The following is a 24,805-nucleotide window of genomic DNA, read 5'->3' on the forward strand; positions in this document are numbered from 1 at the left end:
CTCCACCATCTCCTTGGGTTGTCTTCTCCGCGGGACCCAGGCTGGGCTGCAGCCACATACTTGCTCTGGCTCATGCGGAGGGGACAGAAAGCAGGGTTGGAGGGTGATGGGTACTGGCCAGGGAAAGGCACATCTTACCTCCCCTCACATGCCACTGGGGGCCTCAGTCACATGGATGAGCCTAACTGCAAAGGAGGTCCGCCACCTGCCCACTACTGTTCTGTTATTTTAGAAGAAGGGGACATAGATTTTTGTTAACAGTCTGTGCCATTGAGGTCAATAAAGAGTTTAGAAGTCCTGTGCCCTATTTCTATTTTTCTACTGACTTCTCTTAATTTCTTAACACTGCTTTTGAATAGCGAATATATGAACAATCTACAGACTTCTAAAGTTATAAAGAAAGTAGAGGATAGAACCCAAGTTTCCCCAGTTGCTCACTTTCTCTCCCTAGAGTAACCATCAGTCCCTTCTGTGTCCTTCCAGAGATATCTGCATGCATTTATCTTTTCTCTTTGCAAGCTGCTGCTATAACAGTGACAACCTCGGGGAAAATAGTAAAAGACGGGACAGTCATAAAAGGGTAAAGACTATGATTCCACTTCTATGAAATACCTAGAGTGGTCAAATTCATAGAGACAGAAAGCAGGATGGTGGGGGAGGGAGGCATACGTGTTAGGACTTACTGGATACATGGGATGCCTGAGTGGCTCAGTTGGTTTGCATCCGACTTCTACTCAGGTTATGATCTCATGGTGTGGGTTCGAGCCCCCTGTCAGGCTCTGTGCTGACAGCTCAGAACCTGGAGCCTGCTTCGGATTCTGTGTCTCCCTCTCTCTCTGCCCCTCCCCTGCGAGACAGATAACTGAATGTGCTTCATGCCACGAACTGCCACTTAAAAATGGTTAAAATGGTAAATTTTTAGGTTATGTATATTTTTCCACAATAAAAAAAGATGGAAAATAGCCTAAAAGTCTGCCCATAGGGTACAGTTTACAATATATTCATCCAAGGTTTCTGTTAGGAAGAGTGGTGGTGCTCTCTGTGTGCTGATATGGAAAGATCTCCAAAATATATAGATGCCTAAAGGGACGGAACAGTGGACATCCGCGTGCTAACATTTAGAAACGGTGCATGTGGTGGTTAAGACTGGAGCCTCTGGAACAAGACTGCCTGGGTTCAAATCCCAGGGCTGCTGTGAGACTTTGGGCAAGTCCCGTAACCTGTCTGTGCCTCTGTTTCCACATCTATAAAGTGGGGGGTGTACTAGAGCCTGCCCCAAGGGGCTGCGGAGGAGATTACATTAGTTAATATGTACGAAGCCCTGAGATGGGTGTCAGACCCATAGCACTTGCTCACTCAGGTGAATGAATGAGGATGAATGGACGGACGGATCTGAGTCAGAGGTTGTGAGCTCTGCCTCAGACCTTGGAGGTGGCTCTGAGCTTCTGCTTCCTCCCCTGGGCTATGGAGCAGGTTTCTGAGTGTGAGAATCAAATAATTAAAGGGAGGGAAGGTGTTCAGCCAAACGGGGAAGCATGGAATTACGTGTGAGGCTTTGTTATCGCCTCTTATCTGTGCCACTGGCCTGCTCGGGGTGGTGTCACTGCAGGGTGGGGGACTTGTCCGTGTGCGCTGGGTCCCTGGCCTTGCCGCTGACACCCCTGCTCCTGGGTGAGGGCGGAGGAGGCAGTCCTTGCACCTGAGGGACACGGCCGTGGTCATGGGTTACAAGCACTGGGCTGCGTGGCTGGATTCCGCAGGAGGGGAGCAGCAGGTGTTGGTGAGAGGCATCGACCGCCGGGCTGCGAGGAGGTTCGGGACCCCAGGATGATGTCGGCTGACTCTCCTCTTCTCATGCCTCAGGCACGGCAGTCACGCTGGCCAGACCAGATAGCGATCTGCTCCAGACGCTCCTGGAGAGCAGGAGAACGTGAGTCTAGAGGTCGAGTAGGCCTGGGGGTCTGTCTCCATCCTGACACCAGCCTGGAGGACCCTGGCCGAGTCACTTACTCTCTGGGAGATGAGTTACCCTGTCTGAAAATAATCTACCCACCTCACAGGCATGTTGCAGGAATAAAGACAATTGAGATGAAGTTACTTTGAAAAATAATCAAGTCCCTTAAAAATAGATTGCTCATTTGAATGACTTCTCCTCTATTTTAGGCATTCATGTAGCACATTTCCTGGGCTGAGTATCTTAGATGTGTTTAGTCAAGGTGGGCCAAGTGCCATAACAGTCAACCCCAGATTTCAGGGACTTAAACACAGAGGTCGATTTCTCTCTCATGTCAGAGTCCAGTGCTGCTGGGGAACAGGGCACAAGCCACCGTCCACGTCCTGGCCTCCTCCGCCATGGCTTTGCTGCCCACCAGCCTCCACTGGGTCCTCTGCAGGAGGCTGTGGGGCCAGGCCTGGTGGAGGTGTGGTGAGTGTCACTTCCACCCGTAGTCCGTTAGCCAGCACCCCGTCACGTGGGCCCACCTGCCAGTGAGGGAAGCTGGGAATATGGCTGCACTGTGTGCCCAAAGGGAAGTGCAAACCACTGGGAGCACCCAGCGTGGTTCTGCCCTACTCTTACAACAAACCCACTTCACTGATGGAGAAACTGAGGCACACAGGCAAAGTAATTTGCCCAGGGCCACACATCCAGCAAGTGATTTGAACACGGTTCTAATGCCTGTTCTTTATACTGTCATTTGATGTCTTAGACCAGTGTTTTCTGCCCCGGCTGTTCATCAGAATCATGGGGAATGTTTTCTTTTTTTTCCTTTTTATAAGAGTTATATGACGAGATCTTGTACTTTTTTAAAATAAAATTTGGGGGCGCCTGGGTGGTCAGGTCAGTCAGCTAGGCATCCAACGTTGGCTCAGGTCATGATCTCACGGTTCCATGGGCTCAAGCCCCACGTCTGGCTCTGCTGGCGGCAAGGAGCCTGCTTCAGATCCTTTGTCTCCCTCTCGAGCACATGCACGTGCTCTCTCTCAAAAATAAACATCTATGGGGGTGCCTGGGTGGCTCAGTCAGTTAAGCATCTGACTTCAGCTCAGGTCATGATCTTTGTGGGTTCAAGCCCCACATCAGGCTCTGTGCTGATGGCTCAGCCTGTTTCAGATTCTGTGTCTCCCTCTCTCTCTGCCCTTCCCAACTCATTTTCTGTCTCTCAAAACTGAATAAATGCTAAAAATTTTTTTAAAAATCTATGATAGAGTACAATAGAATAGAATACAATAGAATAGAACTTGAATTTAGGATAGCTTTAGGCTTGCTGTGTGCCCTGCATTGTGGGAGATACTGGAGGACAGCCTCCAAGGAGCTGGGCCTAGAGATGGAAGATTCTGATCCTGGGTGGGGAGTATGGGGTGTCAGGACCCTGAGCACAGGGCCTGGGTCGTACCAGCGCTGGTGCTGAGCCTGGAGGTACGCTGTACGAAGGCACTTTCCAAGCAAAGGAGGATCTGCGTTTTATCCCTTTTTTTTTAAACCTCTTTGCTGTTACATCCTGACTCACCTTCTTTGGCCAACAGTGATGTTGCATTTGGTTTTTCTCTCTTCAGTCCCCCTTTTCCTGTAATTATTTAATAAAGAAATCTACTGCTTCTAATCTTTGCGGGTCTGGAATAGCAGACAATCAATTATGTTTGAAATGTATCTAAAATAAGGATAGTTAGGCTGTGAGTTGAGGCTTGAGGGACTCTGCTGTAAGTAAAATGCATCAGCTTTAATAAATCAATCTTACGCTTCTGTTTCTGCTACCGAGTAGCCTTCTACAGCTTAACTGATATTCCAGATGACAGCACTGCCGTACAAATGAAGCATAACTGACGTGTTCTATTGTAAAGCTCAAGTCATCCGCTGCCCACCTCCTCCCTCTCACCCCTACCTCTTGTTTCTTTAAAAAATGCCCTGCCTTTGGTTTGCCCATAAAATTTGACTATGTTTTCTTGATTTCTTTTTAAAAGGCTTATCTTACCACATTTTAACATCCCTCAAATGGGTTTAGTGTTTTCATTGATGGAGGTCTTGGCATTCTGCTATAGTTTTATTGCTTAGTGGGACATGCTAGTGTATCTTAGGATCAATGAGGTCTTAGATTCACTGAAATGCAGTATTTGTGTCATTTGAAGGAACTGGCAATCGCCCGGTCCCTCCAGCCTTGTCTCCCATGCTGGGCTGGAGAGACCTCACCATCTGAAAGCATCTTTCTTCTTATAACCTTCTAATAATAACAGCAACGACAGGAATGATAATACCCACAGCAGTCTGCAGCAATAAAGCTCTCCCTGTGTGTCCATACCTGCTCTGGGCACTTTTTCCTATACCTGTTTAACAATGTGGGAGGCAGAGCTATTATTATCCACATTCTACAGATGAAGAAATGGAGGTTCAGCCAGAGAAGCGGCAAAGCCAGGAATCCAGGCAGTCCGTCCGGCTTTGAAAAATCTGTGCTATGCTGCCTCTAGTGATTCTGGGAGACAATTCAAGGATCTTCATTGAAATTGGAACTTCATACCTGGTCGTACCTTAGAATCAACTAGAGAATTGCTGCAAGAATTTTTCAAGTAATTTTACAGTGTGGCCAGAGCAGAGGACCCCTGGCTGAAATGATCTGCAGGAGAGCCCCTAGTTCTGCTGTTCTGGGATCCCTGACGCCACAGACCCAGGGAAGCTGCTGCCAGTCCCGCGGGCGCCAGGACAGCCTGAGCCTCCCAGGCCCTCAGAGCTGGATCTCTTGGTTAAAATATGGGGCTTTGAGACTTTAAAATTGATATGCGCTTTTAATTTTTGTCCTTCATTTTTGTTTCCTTTTTCTCTCCTTTCCTCTTGCAGCTCTGGAGTGCACAGAAAATCAAACAGGTAATTCAGTTTTGGATTCCTTTCCTTCCCTCCTCCATGCTCTCCTGGACCTTGCCCTGTGCAGTCCTGGGGAGTCCTGGCTGTGCTGCTCAGCCTCACCCCTCCCATTTGCCTCCTGCTGCCCCACCCTCCCTTCTTCCCCAGCACCCCAGGCCTGAGTTTCTGAATGCCCCAGCTCATGCCCCTTGCCTTCTCCCAGTCCCTGAGCTCCTTCCCTCTGGGCTCCTCTACAAAATCCTTCTAACATGCCCACTAAACACCAGGCACGGGGGACAGAGGACCCGCAAAGCAGACGCAGTCCCACTCCGCGCGTTCAGCTCTGAGCATTGGTCAGGAAAAGCCCTGTTTGCTGCCTTTGTTTGTTTTTCTCTTGCCTTGAAGGGTGAGAAAGGACTGAACTGCCAGTCGTCCTGGGGAAGCTCTCCTTTCCCTCCTTCTTCCCCTCCCCACAGTCACCCTGTGCTCTGTTCCCTGCTCTTGCCAGGCTATTCTACACCCAGATACCAATGAGAAGATCTTCATGCCCTTTAGAATGTCAGGTAAGCCCCTGGGACCCTTCTGAATCTGCCCAGCCTTGGGCGCTTATCACGGTAGCAACTGCAGAAACATCCAGATGCACCGGCCTGAGGAGGGGCAGAACCCGTTACACACACGGCCAGTTTGCACCTCCGTGTTCACCTTGGCTCAATTATACGCGTCTCTGGCCAGGCCTCAGAATCACCTGTGTGGCTTTTAAAAAATGTGCTCATCTGCCTTTTCTTCCTGAGCAGCTGGGGTGCAGTGGGGGTCTCCACAGGTGAATCTGGTGCTCTCACTCCTGTTATACACCAGCCACCTACAGCGCCAGCCTCAGGGGTGATACCTGCTTCTGGCAAGCCCTGCCTTCTCTCTCACCCACCTCTGCACACAGCGCTCTTTCCTTCCAGGCCATGCTCCCTTAAAGGCACTGAATCCCCAGGCTAATTCCCTGGTCTCTGATCCTGCTATTAACCTGTACTGCAGAATGCATGAACCGCATTTGCATCACTGCGCATACAAGGAAGGAGGATTCCCATTCTGTGGAGACCAGCGGCAGAGGGGGTGGGGTGGGAGAGAGAGTGGACATAAGATCCCTGCCCCCAGGAAGCCCCTGCCCCCAGGAAGTCCCTGTCCCCAGGAAGCCCCTGCCCCCAGGAAGCCCCTACCCCCAGGAAGCCCCTACCCCCAGGAAGTCCCCGCCCTGTGGTCACTAGAGGGATAACTCTGTGTGCATGAGCTTAGGAGCCTAGAAAACACTTGCACGCACAGGGCCTGGGCTAGCGTGTTTGTCCTTCCTATAGTTCTGAGAGGCCACAGGTACTGTCCAGAGTCACACAGCAGAGGTCAGACTCCCACCAGAGTGTTGCTGTCCATCGCGTGTCATTTCTCCTGCACTGGAGCACTCTTGTAGGGTGGGTGGATGGGCTGCCGCCGCTGCCTTGGGAAGTCCTCAGGTAGCTGGAGAAAGGATCTGTGTCCAGGAGTGTTCTCAGCTGAGTCAGCCAGGATCCCCACCCCCAGAGAGCCCGACTTCATGTGGGTGAGAGAACAACCAACCGGCTGACCTCATGGTGCTGAGGCATTGAGTGCCCACGGAGCAACTCCGGGCGGCAGAGGCCTCTGGCTGAGCAGCCTGCAGCTAGGGCTGTACGTGCACGGGGCCACAGCAGGCTCTCACCTGGGACCCGGATCCTCTTCTAACTCTCCAGTCAACCCTGGGGCCCATCTCAGAGTAGGAGAGTGACAGTTTGCGTGCAAGTGCAGTCACACACACAGGATGCGAACCTTTGCTTTAGATAACTCAGATAAGTGTGGTTCTCTGCTGCCCAGCCTGCAGGCTGACTGCCTGCCATCAGCTAGAGGTCAGGGACACTGCCTGCTGACAAGTGGGAGGTGGGGGGCAGCGGAGGGGGCCTCCCATGGTCCAGGGGAAGTGAGCAGTGAGGAGACAGTGCCCAGGGCCTGCTCTACCGAGGATGTCTGGGCAGGGGATGAGAAATTTAAAGAGTACCCCTGGCATTTAAAGGCACACATCTCAAGTGTGTGGGGTGTTCCCTTTTCAGAACTGAAGTAGGGCTGCGTGCTAGAAAGGCAAGCTGAGAGAGGAAGGAGACGCTCCGGGGCCTTTGAAGACAGCGTGCTGTGTGTAGCGAGTGTGGGCGGGGACATGGTGCCTCCTGGAGGAAATCACGGAAGGGACACCAAGTGTAGCACCAAGTGCATGGTGTCCCCAGTGGTGGGCAGCCCTGCCCTCAGCAGCGGGCCGCCGAGTTTTGGATGGGAGCGAGAAGTATCTGGCTAAACGGGGACAGACAGAGGGCGGCTGGGGGACACAGGGGAGCCCCCTATCCTGGGGAGGCTGAGCCGAGAAAAGCTCTGGGGGCTAGAAGTGCCTCCTGCCTTGCTGACCCGAGCTCCCTCATTAGGACCATTGACAAGACCAAGCCTAGAGGTCTCTTCTGGTGCCTCTGAAGAGGGGTGGGGTGGAGTGGGATGGGACTGTAAGACCTGACCCTTTCCTCTCCCCCCTCAGGTTACATTCCTTTTGGGACGCCAATTGTAAGTACTCCTGTCCAAGGGTTTTCTTTTCTGAAAAAATTTTAATGTATAACTCTACATCATTGTTCATGAATATTTGAGATGTTGATTTAAGATACATTCCTGGAGGGGAATTAGTAGATAAAGTAGCATGTATGTCTTTTTAAATCTCTTGGTGTATATTGTCCAACTTCTTTCCACAAAGGTGTGCCAATGTGCACCCAAGACACAGCCTCCAAGTACCTTTGTCCCTGCACATTCCCATCCCAAGCAATACCACCAGGACATGCTACTTACAGGGAAGTTTTCCCAAAAAGCTTAGGAAGTTAGAAAATAAGCATGCCTTCTGAAACCTCACGTTTAAGGTTAACTCAGAGGGGCGCCTGGGTGGCTCAGTTGATTAAGCATCTGACTTCAGCTCCGGTCATGGTCTCACAGTTGGTAGGTTCGAGCCTCGCACTAGGCTCTGTGCCAGGAGCTCGGAGCTTGCTTTGGATTTTGTGCTCCTTCTGCCCCTGCCCTGCTCACGCTCTGTCTCTCAAAAATAAATAAATGTTAAAAATATTAAAATTAACTCAGAAAGGATTCAGTATTCTTTTTGTTTAGTTTTGGAATCAGGGTTATAGCTTTTTTTTAAATATATATGTATATATATATATGCATATATTAGAGCAAAACACATGTACAGAAAGGTGCATTCATCATAAACGTAGAGCGTGGTAAGTTTTCACAAAGCAAGCACCTCCAAGTAACCCGCACTTAGATTCAGAGCCTAGCAGTATCTCAGGAGCCTTTTCTGTACCCCTCAGTCACTAGCCTCCCAGGGAATCCTTTTCCGACTTCCTTTACTATATCCCAATTTTGCCTGTTACTGAATTTTATGTAAATGATATAATCAGGGTATACTTTTTTTGGTCTGTCTTCTTTCCCTCCAAGTTGTTTTTGGGACTCATCCATACTGGTGTCTGTAGTATTAATTTGTTCTTTCTTCATTGCTGACTGTGTCATATCACGTTGTTAGAACTATATCAAAATTTACTTATCCATCCTCCTTATTTTCTGACTTCCTAAGCTTTTTGGGAAAACTCCCGTGTAAGTAGCATGTCCTGGTGGCAATCCTCGGGAAGTTTCCAGTTGGGAGGGAACAACAAACTGCTGCTTTGAACATGATTGTACAAGTCTTTTAGAGGGTATTTTTCCTTGCTTCTCCTGGATTATACCTGCAAGGTTAAAGAGATAGCAACAAAAAGCAGCGCGTAATCCTAGAACTGGGATTGGGGCCAGGGCAGGGGTGTGTGGGATGGCACAGTGATCTCTTATAAAGTGAAGCACAACTTACATATAATGTGAGCCAGTAACCGTACTTGTTGGCATTTCCTCCAAGAGAAATGAATACACATGTCCACAAAAAGATCTGTACATAAATGTTTACAATCGCTTTCTTCGTCTTAGCCTAAAACTGAAAAAAGATAAGGATGATCCACAGATAGTACATCTATGAGTGAAAACCTGATTGGGAACAGAGTCATTGCTTTTTCTGAAAGTTATATATCTCACAGATCTCATTCCTTTCCTGTGAATTCGTGGACCCCTCCCCCTATAAATGAGAGTTTTCTTGTTTGCCTTTCCCTTTTAATATTATTAAAATTATCAGTATGGTGGGTATATTTTTATGTGTTCCGTTGGTAACAATTTACTTCTGTCATTATTCATTTTGATATACAGATTGTACCAAATGTGACCAACAGGAAACCTTTCAAGCAGTTTCTCTGTCCATTTGACAAACCCTCTTTATCCTTTGAGTACTTCTGTACTTTTTGGCACAATGTATAGATATTCCAGACTCATCTTGTGGTCTCTCTGCCCTGTGCTGGAATCATGCATTTCTCCAATTTTTCTCTCTTCAGAGGAGAATGGTATTTAGAGACCAAGTTCCAGATGCTGAGGTGTGCTCCCTGTTGCCAGAGCCTCATTGTTTCTAGGCCCTCTTAGCGTGTCGAGCTAGGAGATAATAATAATTAAAAATGATGAGTTCATGCCAATACCTTTAATTCCAATCCAACGTCTCTGAGGCCTTCCTTCCTCCCATCTCATATTTGTATTCCCCTCCTCCCTGAATGAGAAGCCAACAGACATATATATACTTGCTTACCAAATCTTACACACAAATGAAAGACTTTCAGAATTGCTACATCGATACTACTCCCCAAAAGCATATTAATTGAAACTCAAGATTTCTTTGTCCTTGGACTATATCCTACTGAGAGGAAACAGTCACAGGATTATGTTCGAACGTTATTTGAATTAATGTTTTTCTTCTGTGTGGTTATGGTATTTGTCTGACATACAGTTAGGTTTGTTATTGTTGGTGTTTGGTTTTAGTTGCTTCTCTGTTCTTATTGATTTTTTTAAGTATATCAAATATAAACATAGTTCAAAAGTCAAAGCTATATAAAAAGGCATGATAAAAGTTCCATTCCTCGAGGCACCTGGGTGGCTCAGTTGGTTGAGCATCTGACTCTTGATTTGGGCTCAGGTCATGATCCCAGGGATGTGGGATTGAGCCCTGCGTTGGGCTCTGCACTGAGCATGGAGACGACTGCTTGGCTTCCTCTTTCTCCCTCCCTCTGCCCCTCTCCCCTGTGCATACTCTCTCTCTCTAAAATAAATTTTTTTTTAAAAAGCTCCATTTCCCTTTTTACCTATCCGGTGCAGGTAAACAGTTTTATCCTTCCTATTTCTTTTTCTAAAAGTAAGCAGATACAAATATAGTTCCCCTTTTTTTCAAATACAGAAGGTCGCATTCTGTATGTACTCTTTTGCACAATGTTTTTTACACTTAAAGACATATTCTAGAAATCACGGCCCACACCCCTTATAGAGGTCTTCCTTATTCTTTTTTTTTCTCTTCCTTTTTAATGTTTGTTTATTTTTGAGAGAGTGCAAGCAGGGTAGGGGCAGAGAGAGGGGGACAGAAGATCCAAAGAGGGCTCTGCTGATAGCAGCGACAGCAGTGAGCCCAATGTGGGGCTTGAACTCACAAACTGCAAGATCATAACCTGAGCCAAAGTGAGCACTGGGTGTTATATGTAAACCAACTTGACAATAAACTAAGGAAGAAAAAAAACAAAAGTAAAAATATATATATATGCACTAAAGAACAAAGAAAACATTACCAGTAGACTCCCATGATCTTCCAGATGATTACTCTTTTTATTAACAAAAAATGTTTAATGTTTATTTACTCTTGAGAGAGAGAGAGAGACAGAGAGACAGAGCACAAACAGGGAAGGGGCAGAAAGGGAGGGAGACACAGAATCTGAACTGAACCAGACTCCAGGCTCCAAGCTGTCAGCATAGAGCCCAACATGGGGCTTGAACTCAAAAATTGTGAGATCATAACCTGAACCAAAGTTGGACCCTTAACCAACTGAGCCACCCAGGCACCCCTCCAGATGACTACTCTTAAAACAGCCAAAGTCAGGGGCGCCTGGGTGGCTCAGTCGGTTGGGCGGCCGACTTCGGCTCAGGTCATGATCTCACAGTTTGTGGGTTTGAGCCCCGCATCGGGCTCTGCGCTGACAGCTAGCTCAGACCCTGGAGGCTGTTTTGGATTCTGTGTCTCCCTCTCTCTCTGACCCTCCCCTTCTCATGCTGTCTCTCTCTCTCTCAGAAATAAATAAAAAATGTTAAAAAATAAAAAAATTAAAAAAATTGTTTAAACAGGCAAAGTCAATTTTCATTACACTCAAGAAAGAGAATAAAAAGAAGTGTTCCCCCGTTCATTCATAAGGCACTTTAAGACCAATACCAAAGAAGTAAACGGAAGAAAAAAAAAACTGTAGGCTAATATCACTTATGAAATTACAAATAGAAGTCTGAATGAAATAACAAAATGAATCCAGCAATGCATTAAAACATGCCATAACCAGATGATTTTTACTAAGAATGATAACATTAGAAATATATTAATAGAGTTCATCACATTAACGAATTGAAGGAGAAATGTGATAATCTCAGTATATTTAGAAAAATCATATGAAACATAATTCTATTTATGACTTTTTTTTAAAAAAAGAGCAGATTAGATTCAGAAGGGAACTTTGTTAATTTATAGAGGGTCTAGCCAAAAAAAAAAAAAAATCCCAACCCCAAAACAAGCAACGTTCTTAAAGATGAAACAGATAAAGGTAAATTCTTAATGTCTGGGACAGGGTAAGAGTACCTGATCTCCAACATTTTCCTGGAAGACTAGCAAGTATAGTAACACATGAAAAAATAAATTAATAGTAATGGGATTGGAAAGGAAGAACATTCATGAGGATTGGCAAACTATTAGAACTACTATTTTTGAAGATGTGTGGATATAAGATCAGTATATAAAACATTGTTGTGGGGCTCTGGACCTATAAAAAACATCTAGAATATAATGTTTAAAAAATATAGTATTCACAATAACACTTAAAACTATAAGGTACAATAGCAACTTTTTTTTTGGAAAAGAAACAGTAAAACTGTCTATATGCAGACAGCATGATTGTGTACATAGAAAATCCTAAGGAATTTTCCAAAAAATGATGAGAATTAATAAACTTAACAAGGTTGCAGAGTACACAGTCAATATATAAAACTCAATCATATTTCTGTATAGCAGCAGCAAAAAAATCTTATACATCATTTACAATGATATAAAAGATATAAAATATTCAAGAATCAATACTTCAGAGGTTATACAAGATTTCTCCACTGCAAATTACATGCACTGCTGAGAGGAATGAAAGAAGCCCTCAGTAAAGGGAGATACATACCTTGTTTGTGGATTGAAAGAGTCAATATTGCTAAAATGTTAATTTTCTCCAAATTGAGCTATTGATTCAACACAATCCCATCAAAATATCAAAATCTTTGCTGTAGAAATTTACTAGTTAGCCTAAAATTTAGGTGGAATTATGAAGGACCTAGAATAAGCAATACAATTTTTAATTTTTTTAAGTTTTTTAAATGTAATTTATTGTCGAATTCGCTAACATACAGTATGTAAAGTGTGCTCTTGGTTTTGGAGGTAGATTCTCACGGTTCATTGTTTACATACAACACCCAGTGCTCATCCCGACAAGTGCCCTCCTCAAAGCCCATCACTCATTTTCCCCTCTCCCTCATCTCCCCATCAACCCTCAGTTTGTTCTCTGTATTTAAGAGTCTCTTATGGTTTGCCTCCCTCCCTCTCTGTTTGTAACTATTTTTTCCCCTTCCCTTCCCTCCCCTCATGGTCTTCTGTTAAGTTTCTCAAGATCCACATATGAATGAAAACATGTGATGTCTTTCTTTCTCTAAATGACTTATTTCACTTAGCATAATACCTTCCAGTTTCATTCATGTTCCTGCAAATGGCAGGATTTCATTCTTTCTCACTGCCAAGTAGTATTCCATTGTATATATAAACCACATCTTCTTTATCCATTCATCAATTGGTGGACATTAGGCTCTTTCCATAATTTGGCTATTGTTGAAAGCACCGTAGCAACATTTTTTTAGACATGTCTCCTAGGTCAAGGGAAACAAAAGCAAACATAAACTATAGGGACTACATCAAAATAAAAAGCTTCTGCACAGTGAAGGAAACCAACAAAAGAAAACGGCAACCTACCAAATGGGAGAAGTTATTTGTAAATGACATATCTGATAAGGTATTAATATCCAAAATATATAAAGAAATTAAATGACTCAACACTAAAAACCAAATAATCCAAATAATAAATGGGCAGAGGACCTGAATACGCATTTTTCTAAAGAAGACGTACAGGTAGCTCACAGGCACATGAAAAGATGTTCAACATCACGCATCATCAGGAAAATGCAAATCAAAACCATGAGAGGGGCGCCTGGGTAGCTCAGTCAGTTAAGCATCTGACTTCAGCTCAGGTCATGATCTCATGGTTTGTGAGTTCAAGCCCCATGTTGGGCTCTGTACTGACAGCTCAGAACCTGGAGCCTGCTTCGGATTCTGTGTCACCCTCTCTCTCTGCCCCTCCCCCCAAAATAAATAAACATAAAAAATTTTTTTTAAAAAGCATAATGAGATATCATCTTACCCCTGTCAGAATGGCTAAAACCAAAAAGATGAAATAATAAATGTTGATGAAGATGTGGAGAGAAAGGAACCCTCGTGTACTATTGGTGGGAATGTAAATAGGTGTAGCCACTGTAGAAAACAGCATAAAGGTTCTCAAAAACTAAAGATAGAAATATCATATGATCCAATGATTCCATTACTGGGTATTTACCCAAAGAAAATGAAAACATTAATTCAGAAAGATACATGTACTCCTATGTTTATTGCAGCATTATTTACAATAGCCAAGATATGGAAGCAATTCAAGTGTCCATCCATAGATGAATGGATAGGGAAGATATTTATACCATGGAACATTACTCATCCATAAAAAGGATGACATCTTGCCATTTGTGACATGGATAGACCTAGAGAGTGTTATGCCAAGTGAAATAAGTTAGACCAAAAAAAGACAAATACCATGTGATTTCGCTTATATGTGGAACCTAAAACACAAAACAAAACAAAACAAAAAAAACAAATTAGTAACAAAAAGCAGAAGCAGACCTGTAAATATAGATGACAAACTGGTTGTTAAGCCAGAGGGAAGGGAGGTGGGAAAATAGACAAAATGGGTAAAGGGGAGTGGGAGCTACAGGCTTCCAGTTATGGAATGAATAAGTTACAGGAATAAAAGGTATAGCATAGAGAATAGAGTGGATGGTACTGTAATGGCAATGCATGGTGACAGATCTCTGTCTCTCTCTCACTTACATACACAAAGTATCCCCGTTTCAGTGAATATTGTCTTGGATTCTACTGCATCTCATATCAGTATTTCTATTCCTGTTTTGTTTAATTTATTTGCTTTGTAAATCATTGCCCACACCTTTATATGGGTGACATTTTGTTTCTGTGTTGTTTTGTATTATATGTCTCTTGACAAAATGTAGCTGAATTTTATTTCCTCACCCAGTGTGAGAAACACTGTCTTTCATTTTAATGATAAATGGAACCCATTCATGTTTGTTCTGCTACTTATTGTGTCACATATTGTGACCATTTATCCCAGCCATCAAGTAGTTTGTCCATTGGTTTTTTTTTTTTTTTTAATCTTTGCTGTTTTTTCCACTTCTTTTCCTGATTTGTACTAGAGTGATCTTTTCAATGGCCCTTTGGTTTCTTAAGTAGTTTGGAAAGGGAAAGAAACATCCTACTTTTCTTTAATTACTATTCATCTATAATATTTTACAGTGTGCTTCTATCATATTTACCCTATCAATATCAATAGTTGAATAATAAATATGACATCTCAACCCTTCCCACATAGGAAGAGACTTTTTTTAAATGATGGGGCGCCTGGGTGGCTTAGTCGGTTAAGCGTCCGACTTTCGCTTAGGTCATGATCTCGCGGTTCGTGGGTTCGAGCCCCGCGTCGGGCTCTGTGCTGACTGCCAGCTCAGAGCCTGGAGCCTATTTCAGAGTCTGTGTCTCCCTCTCTCTCTGACCCTCCCCTGCTCACGCTGTCTCTCTCTCTCCTAGAAATAAATAAAAATATTTAAAAAAAATAAAAAAATAAATGTTTATTTATTTTTGAGAGAGAGACAGAGAGTGCAAACAGAGGAGGGGCAGAGAGAGAGGAAGACACAGATTCTGAAGCAGGCTCTAGGCTCTAAGCTGTGAGCAGAGCCCAGCTCGGGGCTCAAACCCACAGATTGTGAGATCATGACCTGAGGGGAAGTCTGACGCTAAACCGACTGAGCCACCCAGATGCACTGGAAGAGGCTTTTAGCATACCATTTTACTCTACTCTCTACTTTATCGTTTTACCCATACACACCTGCCAAGATCTTGGAAATAGTCTGGAATCTCATCAGATTTTTGAGTCTTTGCTTAATTAACACCTGTATGAAACTTCACAATTATTTAGGCTTTTCGTGTGTGTGTGCATTCTATGTTTGGCTAGAGCACGTCTGTGAATAATATTCAGAGTGTGTGGGCAATATACTTTTTGAGTACATCTAGAAATGTATTTTTTTTCTCTCTCATACATGAACAATAGTTGGCCTGATTCTCTTTTCCTTTGTAGGTAAACTTCCCCCACTCCCCTTGGGATCCTTTGGTATTTTTTCTTTTTATCTTTGGAGTTCAGAAATATCCTCAGGATTAAAAAAAAAATCTTCTCTGTATATTTTATAAAATTATACAAGTAATACATGAATATGTTCTTTGGAATTCAAAAATACCACCAAGACTTTTCAAAGAATATTTTTAAAGTTATACAAGTAATACATGAATATGTTCTCTCAGCTTAGAATTCAAGCAACATGAAAAAAGTAGAAATTTCTCTGAAAAGGCTCAACCCCAAATCTACTCCCAGAAGTAACCTCTGTTAGAACTTTGGTGTGAATTTTTAAGTTTTGTTCTGGCATTTGTATACATATGAATCATCATCTGTACATTTCTTTTTTGTTTTGTATTTTTTCCACTAAAAATACAACAGTATGCTTATTTATCTTCAATTAGCTTATTACACTTAGTCGTTTGCCTACATAAAGATCTGTTTCATCATTCATTCATTCGTTTTTTTTCCTGCTAAGTAGTATTCTCTCCCCTAGTGATGGACTTAGGTTGTTTCTGATTCTTTGCTATTAGAAATAACAGTGCTGTGAGGCTCCTGGGTGGCTCAGTCAGTTGAGTGTCCAACTCTTGATTTCAGCTCAGGTCATGATCCCAGGATTGTGGGATCGAGCCCTGTGTTGGGCTCCATGCTGAGCACGGAGCCTGCTTGAGATTCTCTCTCTCTCTCTCTCTCTCTCTCTCTATTCCCCCCCTTCTGCCCATCTCCCTTGCTTACATGCACCCTCTCTCTTTCTAAACAAACAAACAAAAAAGAAATAATAGCACTGTGAAAAATCCTTGTGAAATTCTTTCCACCTAAGTATGAAGATTTCTCATAGGCCCATTCTAGAAAGTGAATTTGCTGTGTAAATGGCCAACACATTTAAATTTTTGGTAGCGCTTGCCAAATTTCCCTTCAGAAAGGCTACATTTCACTACACCTTAGTAATATCGGTATTTAGATATTTAGATTTTTTTTTTTTTAATGACAACCTGATGGGAGAAAAGTAGCATCACACTATGGTTTTAATTTTTGTTTCCCGAATACCAAAAAGACTGTGCTTCTTTTCATCTATGTGCTTACCATTTATATTTCCTCTTCTGTTCACATCCTTTATCCATTCTTCCATTGGCTGTATTTTCCAAATTAATTTTAAGAGTTCTTTATATATTGGGTACTAATCTTTGAATTATTTTCCAAATTAATTTTAAGAGTTCTTTATATATTGGGTACTAATCTTTGAATTATATAAATTGCAAATCTCTTCTTCCAGCTATTTTTTCTTCATTTTGGTGCCTTTGTTGTGAAAAGTTTTAAATACTGACATTTTAAAATACAACGATCTTTCCTTAGATGGGTTTTGAGCTCTGTTGCCCCTTCCCACCTCCATCTCCTTTGTGAGGGTCATTTCTAGGAATCAACTCTTGGATGTATTGATCAATTCTTCTGTTTTCATTTTCTAATGTATTCATTTCTGCTTTTGGTTTTATAATATCCTTTTTTCCTCTTTTCATTGGTTTGTTTGTGGCGTTTTTGTTCAGTTTGTGTTTTTTACTTTTTATCTCAAATGCTTTATTTATGCTCATTCTTTCTTTCTAATAAAAATTCTTAGGGCTGTAAATTTGCTTCTGAGTATATCTAATACTGTATCTATTATGAGTTTGTATACAGCAATCCATCTTTTTATTTTCTAAATAAGTTTGAAATTGCCATTTTGAATCTTCTTTAATCAGTTAGGTAGTCAGAAGAACCCATTTTGAATTCTAAGTGATTGGTTTTTTAAAAACATGTTCTTTTCTTATTATTTTCTACTGTGTTTTATTTTCAGAGAGAATGATTCTGCCATTGGAGATGTATTGTGGTTTTCTCTGTAGCATACTGTACAATTATACCAGTTAGGAGTAGGACCATCTGCATATTAAAAAGTCAAAATAACAGTGGCTTAAACAAAATAATTTATTACTCTCTCGTGTCAAAGAAGTTTGGAGGTAAGTGGACGCCCATAATGCTACCAGGAACCCAGACTTCTTTTTCTGCACCATTCTCAGTGCTGGCTCCTGTCATTAGAATCACCTCATAGCCCAATATGGTTGTCAGAGTTCTAGCCATCACATCTATATTACAGAGAAGAGTGAAAGCATGTACTTCCCAATTGAGTCAGTTCCCTTTATGGAGATTTTTTCAATCTCTCATACAACAGTTCTGTTTGTATTTCATGCAGAATCCCTCAACTGTAGGGATTCCAGTAGTAAGCAAGAAAGGAAGAATGGTTAATATGTAGGCAAACAAGAATCTACCATAATAATTTTAATAAATATTCCATCAACACTTGGAAAAGAAAGCTATGTCATTTAGCAATATTGTCTCTTTGCAAAACCAGAGAAGTTTAATTTGGGGCTCATTTCCCCAAAAGAGGCCAATTGGACCCTTACCCAATTAATGGCTGCCATCAACTAGGGTGAACTAGTTAACCCAAGGGATACTGGCACTGTCTCTAGTTCACAAGGTGTTATTGAGGCCACCCCATCATTTTTCACTCTCTTCTTCCTACCCAAGACAAGTCAGTTATGGGTCCCTATAGCCGTGGAGGCATCCTGGGAATGTGGGTGCTGGCCACTCTTGTGTTGTTCAGGGGTTTACTGCTAAAGCAGATGCTGTGAATACCCTATGCAGACCCATCCTCTCCCAGCCTAGAGCAAGCGCCCCTGTGAATAAGTGCGTAAGGTATGGGAATACAGTGCCCTGGCTCTGAGACCCTGTATGAACACATGATTGTGGTGAATGGGCAGCATGGGCTGGGACCAGCTCCCACATACTCCATGGCAGCCAGGGCCAAAATGACAATGCTCACCCAGCCCCCACATCCTAGTTCCAAATATTCATATCCCAGGGTTCAGAAGAGCTGTCCTAGAGGTCAGGTTCTGAGAGGAGCCACTGGATGAGGCCCCTCTGTAGCCTTCTATCTTGCCACTTTAACATGGCTAAGCAGTCAGTGGGCTCACTGTCCCATTTCTTCCAGGGCCACTGCCTTGCTTTGTGTGGCTGTTCTGGCCCTTCTACCAGAGCCTGGCTCCCACTAGCCACATCTACTTCCCTAAAGGCCCCCACTGTCACCTGGTAGCACTAAACATCTCAACAAATGCCTGGTCTGAAGGGAGGGTGAAGGTTCCAGTCCACACCTTAGGGAAGCCCCTGGTGTGATAGGATGCGTAAGAAATATATACATGCAGAAGCCACTAAAATGCTTACCAAAATAGAAATGGGGTGCTGGCAAATGCGCTGGGAACTGGGTCCCTGAATGATGAAGGGAAGGGGTGATTAAGGCTGGCAGATGCCTCAACTGAGATGCTTCTGGAAGCAGCATCCACGCTTCCTGCCTAGGTGAGCATCCCCGGCTCTGACCCCCGTGTTGTTCCCGCCTTGCCTGAGAGTAACCCCGCCCTCTCCCTGCTCGCTCTCCAGAGCTCAGGAGAAACGAGCTGGTTTTCTCCCAGAGGCTGGTGCCAGTTTAGTCAGCAGATTTCACAGATCCACTGGCACCCGTGTAGTGTCTTATTTTAAGCTTAACATTTGAAGATGGGAACTTTTCCCCCTTCGGTGTGTGGCAAAGAGATCCCAATTTATACATAAGCATGGTGGCTAAGCCAGGGCACCGAGGCTGTTCTCCAGGCTAGTGCAGTTCATGTTACCTCTTCTTTGGGTACCTTCCCAGAAGAACCCCGCCAACCGTGGTTGCTTCGAAGTGGCAGTTCTGTGCCCAGGTTTCCACTAAGAGGTGTGCAGCCCTGTCCTTTCCATGCATGTGTGGCTGGGGAGAGGCAGGGCCAGGGTTCTGGACCCAGTCCTATTCTCTCTGCGTTTTCCCACCTGTCAGCCTGCACCCTCGGCTACCATAATGTCGCAGATGTCAGCTTTCTCTTTTGGCCTGAGCTTCTCTCAAGGGCCATTTGTGTCTCCCTCCTCACCTCTGAACTCCCTGTGACGCTACTGCCCTCCTCTCCCTCCGCCTGTCATTCTCAAACCCTCAAAACTCAAAGCTCCAATCCCCCATATGCAGGTAGGAGACTGAGCAGGGCAGAGCGGGAGCGTCCAGTCAGTGAGTCCAGTGGTCTTGGGTTACATCCAAACCAGATCTCTCTCTTGGGACATTCAGAGCTTGGATTCTATGCCCCGAACCCTGTACCGCAGATGTGCACGTGGACTTAGAAACCTCAGAAGGTGCTGATGTGGGTCACTTCACTTCCAGGGAGAGGAGGGGGAGACCACAGAGGGTTCATGTCACGTGAGGATTTGGCTGTATCCCAGAGCCTTCGTGGTGTCTCCCAACCCTCCTCATCCCAGACTCTGCTTTTTCACACATTTAAATGCCAGTCACAATTTTTTCCTGGCCTACCTCCGTCGTAACCCGACAGCAGTCAGTTTGGCCTGGTTCATACCAGAGGTGTTACTCAATTAAGCTGGAATTGACCAGTCAGGGACAAACATTCATTTGACAAAAGATATCCTCTTTAACTGGTTGGGATCCTTTAAATAGCACCCCTCATGCGCTGGAGTGTTACTTTTCAGATCGTTAGCCACATAAATCAGAAGATGGAGACAAAGTAGAAGGAAAAAACAGGCAAATTGTTGAATACTGGGGCCCGTGGTAGGTCTTTCAAAAATGAAGAGGAACATTTTGGAATTGAGTGAGTCAGTACGGAGGAGACAGGTACAATGCCAGAGGACTGTTGCTTTGCCAGTGAGGACTCCCAGGTATGTGAGCAGTGAATGTCGATGGTCTCAGCCCTCAGAAGCCTCTGGGAGCTTTCGAGGAAGACAGACAGATTCTTACTACTGAGAACAAATACTGCCAAGAAGTCAGGCAGGGTGCTGAGGGAGCGAATGAAAGGGGACCTAACTCCTCCTGAGGGTCAGGGAAGGCTTCCTGGAGGAAGTGACAATTGAGCGAAGCTCTGAGGAGGGATTAGCCGAGTAGAGATAGGATGGAGATAAAAGGGACAGTTGCTGTACCCTGTACTCATCCCCTGACTTGAGTTTCACCACCTGATTGTTTGGATGCACACTGTGCTTCCTCTCTGGATTTTCTGTACCTTTTTGAAGTTTATTTATTTATTTTGGGGGGGGGGGCAGAGAGAGAAGGAGAGAAAGTCCTAAGCAGGCTCTGCACAGTCAGCACCGAGCCTGTCACAGGACTCGAACTCACGAAACATGAGATCATGACCTAAGCCTGAAACCAACAGCTTAACCGACTGAGCCACCCAGGCACTCCTGGATTTTCTGTACTTTTACAACATCTTTTTCCTATTGCTCGACTTGGTTTTGCATGGGCAGCAGCCCGAGGGAGTGAGGTCTGTTCAGTTCTCTCTTTCTGAGCCCCAATATCACGGGACATTGTGACCAGCGGCCTTGCTCTATAGTCATCTTCCGCTGTTTGCGTCCCACCTCCGGCCCAGCAGATCAGGATATTTGGGGGTGCCCCTGTCCCAAATCAAAACCATATCTCTCTGCAGAGGTTAGAATACTCTGAAGGAGGAGGCCTGGAGTAAAGGTGTGAGCCATTTGCCATATGGATGCCATTGGCCCCATTCTGGATTCTGTCCTGGGCTGAGCCTCAGGCACAAACTGCCCATCTTCCTAGGCTGACCAGGCAGCCCGAGTTGAGCTGTTGGTCACCAGGTGGAGTGATAAGCTGGGCTGCTCAGGAACCACCATCACTAATGGAGACATAATTCAAGGGCATTAGTAACGGTACAGAATTCTGAATCAGAAAGGACAGCATCTGCATGCTTCCTATATGGCAATCCCTGTACTTAAACAGCTATTGCCACTACCATGCTGTGTGGCAAACATCCACAGAATTTCTGTGGCGACTGTAGGATTTATTCTTAGGGGTCTATGGTTACCTGGGGTCTAGCTGCTCTCAACTGTGCTCAACTGAGCTGGTGCTATGTGCCATTGCAGGTCTGGGGTCAACTGGAAGTCAGCCAACACAGACTGTACTTTGCTTCAAATGTCTCTCACTCTCCTTAGATGAGGCCTCTGAGGCCTGGGCTCAGAACTAGCATGCTGCCACTTCCTCCCACATGCTTTTGGCCACAGCAAGACATACAGCCAAGCAACACCAAGAGCATGGAAATATACTCTTCCCATGTCAAGGGTATGAATGCAGGGAGGAGAGAAGAATCAGGACCAAAAACTCAATCTGCCCCTCTCTCCAAAGCTGGTGCCCTCAATGCAATTCGGATTTTAATAAAAGGAATAAAGAGGAAATGGGTGATGGTGGTCATGGTCACAGTCCATCGTAGACCTTTTCCCCGGCCAAGAATTTATGTTCTTAATCATGAATTAGCAATATTCTTCCGGTGTGTAGTGTGGACCCAGCTTAATGCTGAATGCTTTGGGGGACGTCAGAGAGAAAAACCCTGATTCTCCCTTCAGGAGCTCACTATTGAGGGATGAGGCTTGTGTTCAAGGAAGATGGGGGCAAGATGATGCTTGATTTGTCATGCTGACTGTGGAGTTCAGAGGAAGGAGAGACCAGCAAAAGCTAGAAAAGGGTGAGATGGGAGGAGAGGGACGATATGGACGCCTTACACCTAGTAAGCACTTGCTGCCTTTCAAATGCTGGGTCAAATTCTATCCGTGCCCTGCTTCTTCTCATGGCCATCCAGAGAGGTACCGGGATGGTCCTCACTTAACAGAAAAAAAAAAAAAATGAAGGCACAAGGGGCTCTCAAGTAACTTGTGTGTGGTCACATAGCTGATAAATACCAGAACCAGGGTGTGAGTCCAGCTCTTTCTATGACCAGAACCTGCATGTTAATCACCGGGGCCCATGGCCGGCCACTTGAGGCAAAGGGGAGCAGCAAAAGTAGACAGATGTGTGAAGAAGACAGCTGCCAGGGGGCGGGAGCTTTGGAGGGGACCCCAGCCATGTTATGAACTATAAATGGGAGCAAAGACTGGATGTGCGATTTGGCCAAGGTCCTGCAGCAAGATAGGGTGGAGGCTGGGCTGGAAATTCTAGCTGCTGGCTCTCCTTCCACTTTCCCTGGTACCAGCCGCTTTCTGGGCTCTCTCCACCCGTCTGCGCGGCCACGCCTGAAGCGCTTCCCTCTTGGAAGAGGTGCAATCCACTGGCATTGAAGCCGGGTGGACTGGCTCCCTCTCTCTATCCATCTCTTTCCTCCTTTCTCCTGCCATGTTCTGGAAAGGGCAGCGTGGGGGAATGTGGGCAGGTTGCACCAGAGATATACATCTGAGAACTGAAGGAACATTTATTTTTAATTTAGACTTAAAAAGAAAAAAGGAAGTTATAAAATATCTGCTCTTGCTCCTGGGACTGTGCAGATGGTGCTGCGTGTTGCCTAATAGGGAACGGGGCTGGCACCCGCGTGCTCCCGGCCCCACCAGCCTGACTGTAGGCCCTGGAAAGCCAGATCCCTATTCCCCTTGCCTCAGCCTCACATGGTTCCCTTGGGTCCCTTTGGCCAATCTGGCTTTCCACTGCCTTCTAACCTCACCCTCTCCGGGTCTGCTGATTTTTCAGCCTCCTCTTCTAATGAAACCAGCCTCTTGGCTGTTCTGCTCCCATGAGTATGCACACATGTCCCCCACACTGCACATGCACATGCACACGCATGCACACACAACTCAGCTCCACCCTACTACCCCCTTCAGCAGATAGCCACAGCGTGCTGACCTCTCCCTTCCTTAGCCTTTATCAACTTGACATACCCAAGTACCTGCTTAAACCATCTAGTCATCTTCATGTCCAGATGTTATAAAGGATATTCTCATGCATTTTCCTGTTTGGTCTCGTTTTTTGTGGTTAGGTGCCATATAATCCTCTCTTCCTGTTTGCTCCCTTGGGAGCACCATGGAACTTGGTGCGTAGAAGATGGTTGAAACAGGGCATGGAGTGTGACTCTTCCTTTGTGATCAGGTGAATGAGCTGGGAAAAAAAAAACCCTAAAATCAGAGAGTTGGAGCCCTCAAGCTAAGAATCAGGAGACTTTTCTGACTTTTTCTCTAGCTTGCTGTGAAGCCTTGAGCAAATCACTGGATTTCTCTAAGCGTCAGTTTCCCCATTTGCAAAATGTGGAAAGTATTCTCTATTTTGTCTGTGCCCCAGTGTTCTAATAAGAATCATAGTAAGTGATAGAGGTGAAATGCTTAGTAAAATGAATCACTCAGTCAATCTCTTTAAGAAAGCATAAGGGGTCAGAGGTACCCAGCATGAATATCAGGCCCATGCTAAAGCAGGAGGTTGGGAAGGAGGTCCAGTTTGGCTAAAGAGGTGAAAAGCTCACAGGCTACAAGCTGTGTGTGTGTGTGTGTGTGTGTGTGTGTGTGTGTGTGTGTGTGTGTATGTGTGTGTGTGTGTGTGTGTGTGTGTGTGACATAGGCCTGGGTACTATTTCAGTTTTGTTTAGGACTGTGGTTTGTTCTGGAAAAGTCTTGACGTCACACAAGAAAATGCCTGCCACCAGAAAATACAAGTGAAGGAGGAAATGAGACAAAAGTTTAGGAAAGGGAAGAAGCCAAGAGTAAAGTTTGGGCACAAAATACATGCAGTGGGAGTTTGTACACTTGACAGATCTGGCCTGAGGTTCTTGACAGTCAGTGCAGAGAGAGGCACAGTTAAGTGCTTAATGTCTACAAGACAGATGTCAACAAGATGCTCAGAAGTATAAATTTCTGACCCCAAAGCCAGAAAATTTCCCCCCAGGAGAACTCATAAAGGAGACTCTGTGATATAATGAGCAGTGAGTGTCCCAGACAACAGGCTAAACACATTAAGTCCCAAGAGGCTGTATCTTATCATGCTCCTGATGGCCCAAGCTCAGTTCAGGGAGTGTAAGGGGGATTGAGGAGAAGACAATGTGGCCCATAACACACATGCGTTTATAAACCAACAGACTGGGGGGATGATATGCTGAGTTCCTAACAGTGAATAACAGCTTTTACTTCTTCTGGCTTTGGGAGGCAGTCAGACATGCACATGTGTGTACATAGAGTCACACACACGCACACACTCACTGGATCATATTGTGTGTTCCCAACTTCAGGCCTCTCTAGGCTCAGCTACCCCTCTGAGGAAGCCTCTCTAGCTCTTAGCTGGAGGCTGACTAGAAGGAGGTCCTGGGTTCCCAAGGATTCTTCTCAGCTAGGCTGGGTGAGGGGGGATTCCCTTTACAGGCAATGGGGCTATCTCACT

The 24,805-nt window shown here is 44.8% G+C and overlaps 1 protein-coding gene across 3 annotated transcripts in view; it reads left to right on the forward strand.

The window, feature by feature from the left end:
* Positions 1-24,805, forward strand: part of SFXN5 (sideroflexin 5) — a 118,663-nt gene that overhangs the window by 37,356 nt on the left and 56,502 nt on the right. For all 3 annotated transcript variants that reach the window (XM_039256896.1, XM_039256898.1, XM_039256897.1), the window contains exons 4-6: positions 4,829-4,855; positions 5,340-5,394; positions 7,407-7,432. In XM_039256896.1, the coding sequence (XP_039112827.1) occupies positions 4,829-4,855; positions 5,340-5,394; positions 7,407-7,432 (108 nt within the window). The remainder of the gene's footprint in view (positions 1-4,828; positions 4,856-5,339; positions 5,395-7,406; positions 7,433-24,805) is intronic.

Source organism: Hyaena hyaena, unplaced genomic scaffold (assembly GCF_003009895.1).
Source record: "Hyaena hyaena isolate Hyena2069 unplaced genomic scaffold, ASM300989v1 scaffold_591, whole genome shotgun sequence".
Taxonomy (NCBI): Eukaryota; Metazoa; Chordata; class Mammalia; order Carnivora; family Hyaenidae; genus Hyaena; species Hyaena hyaena.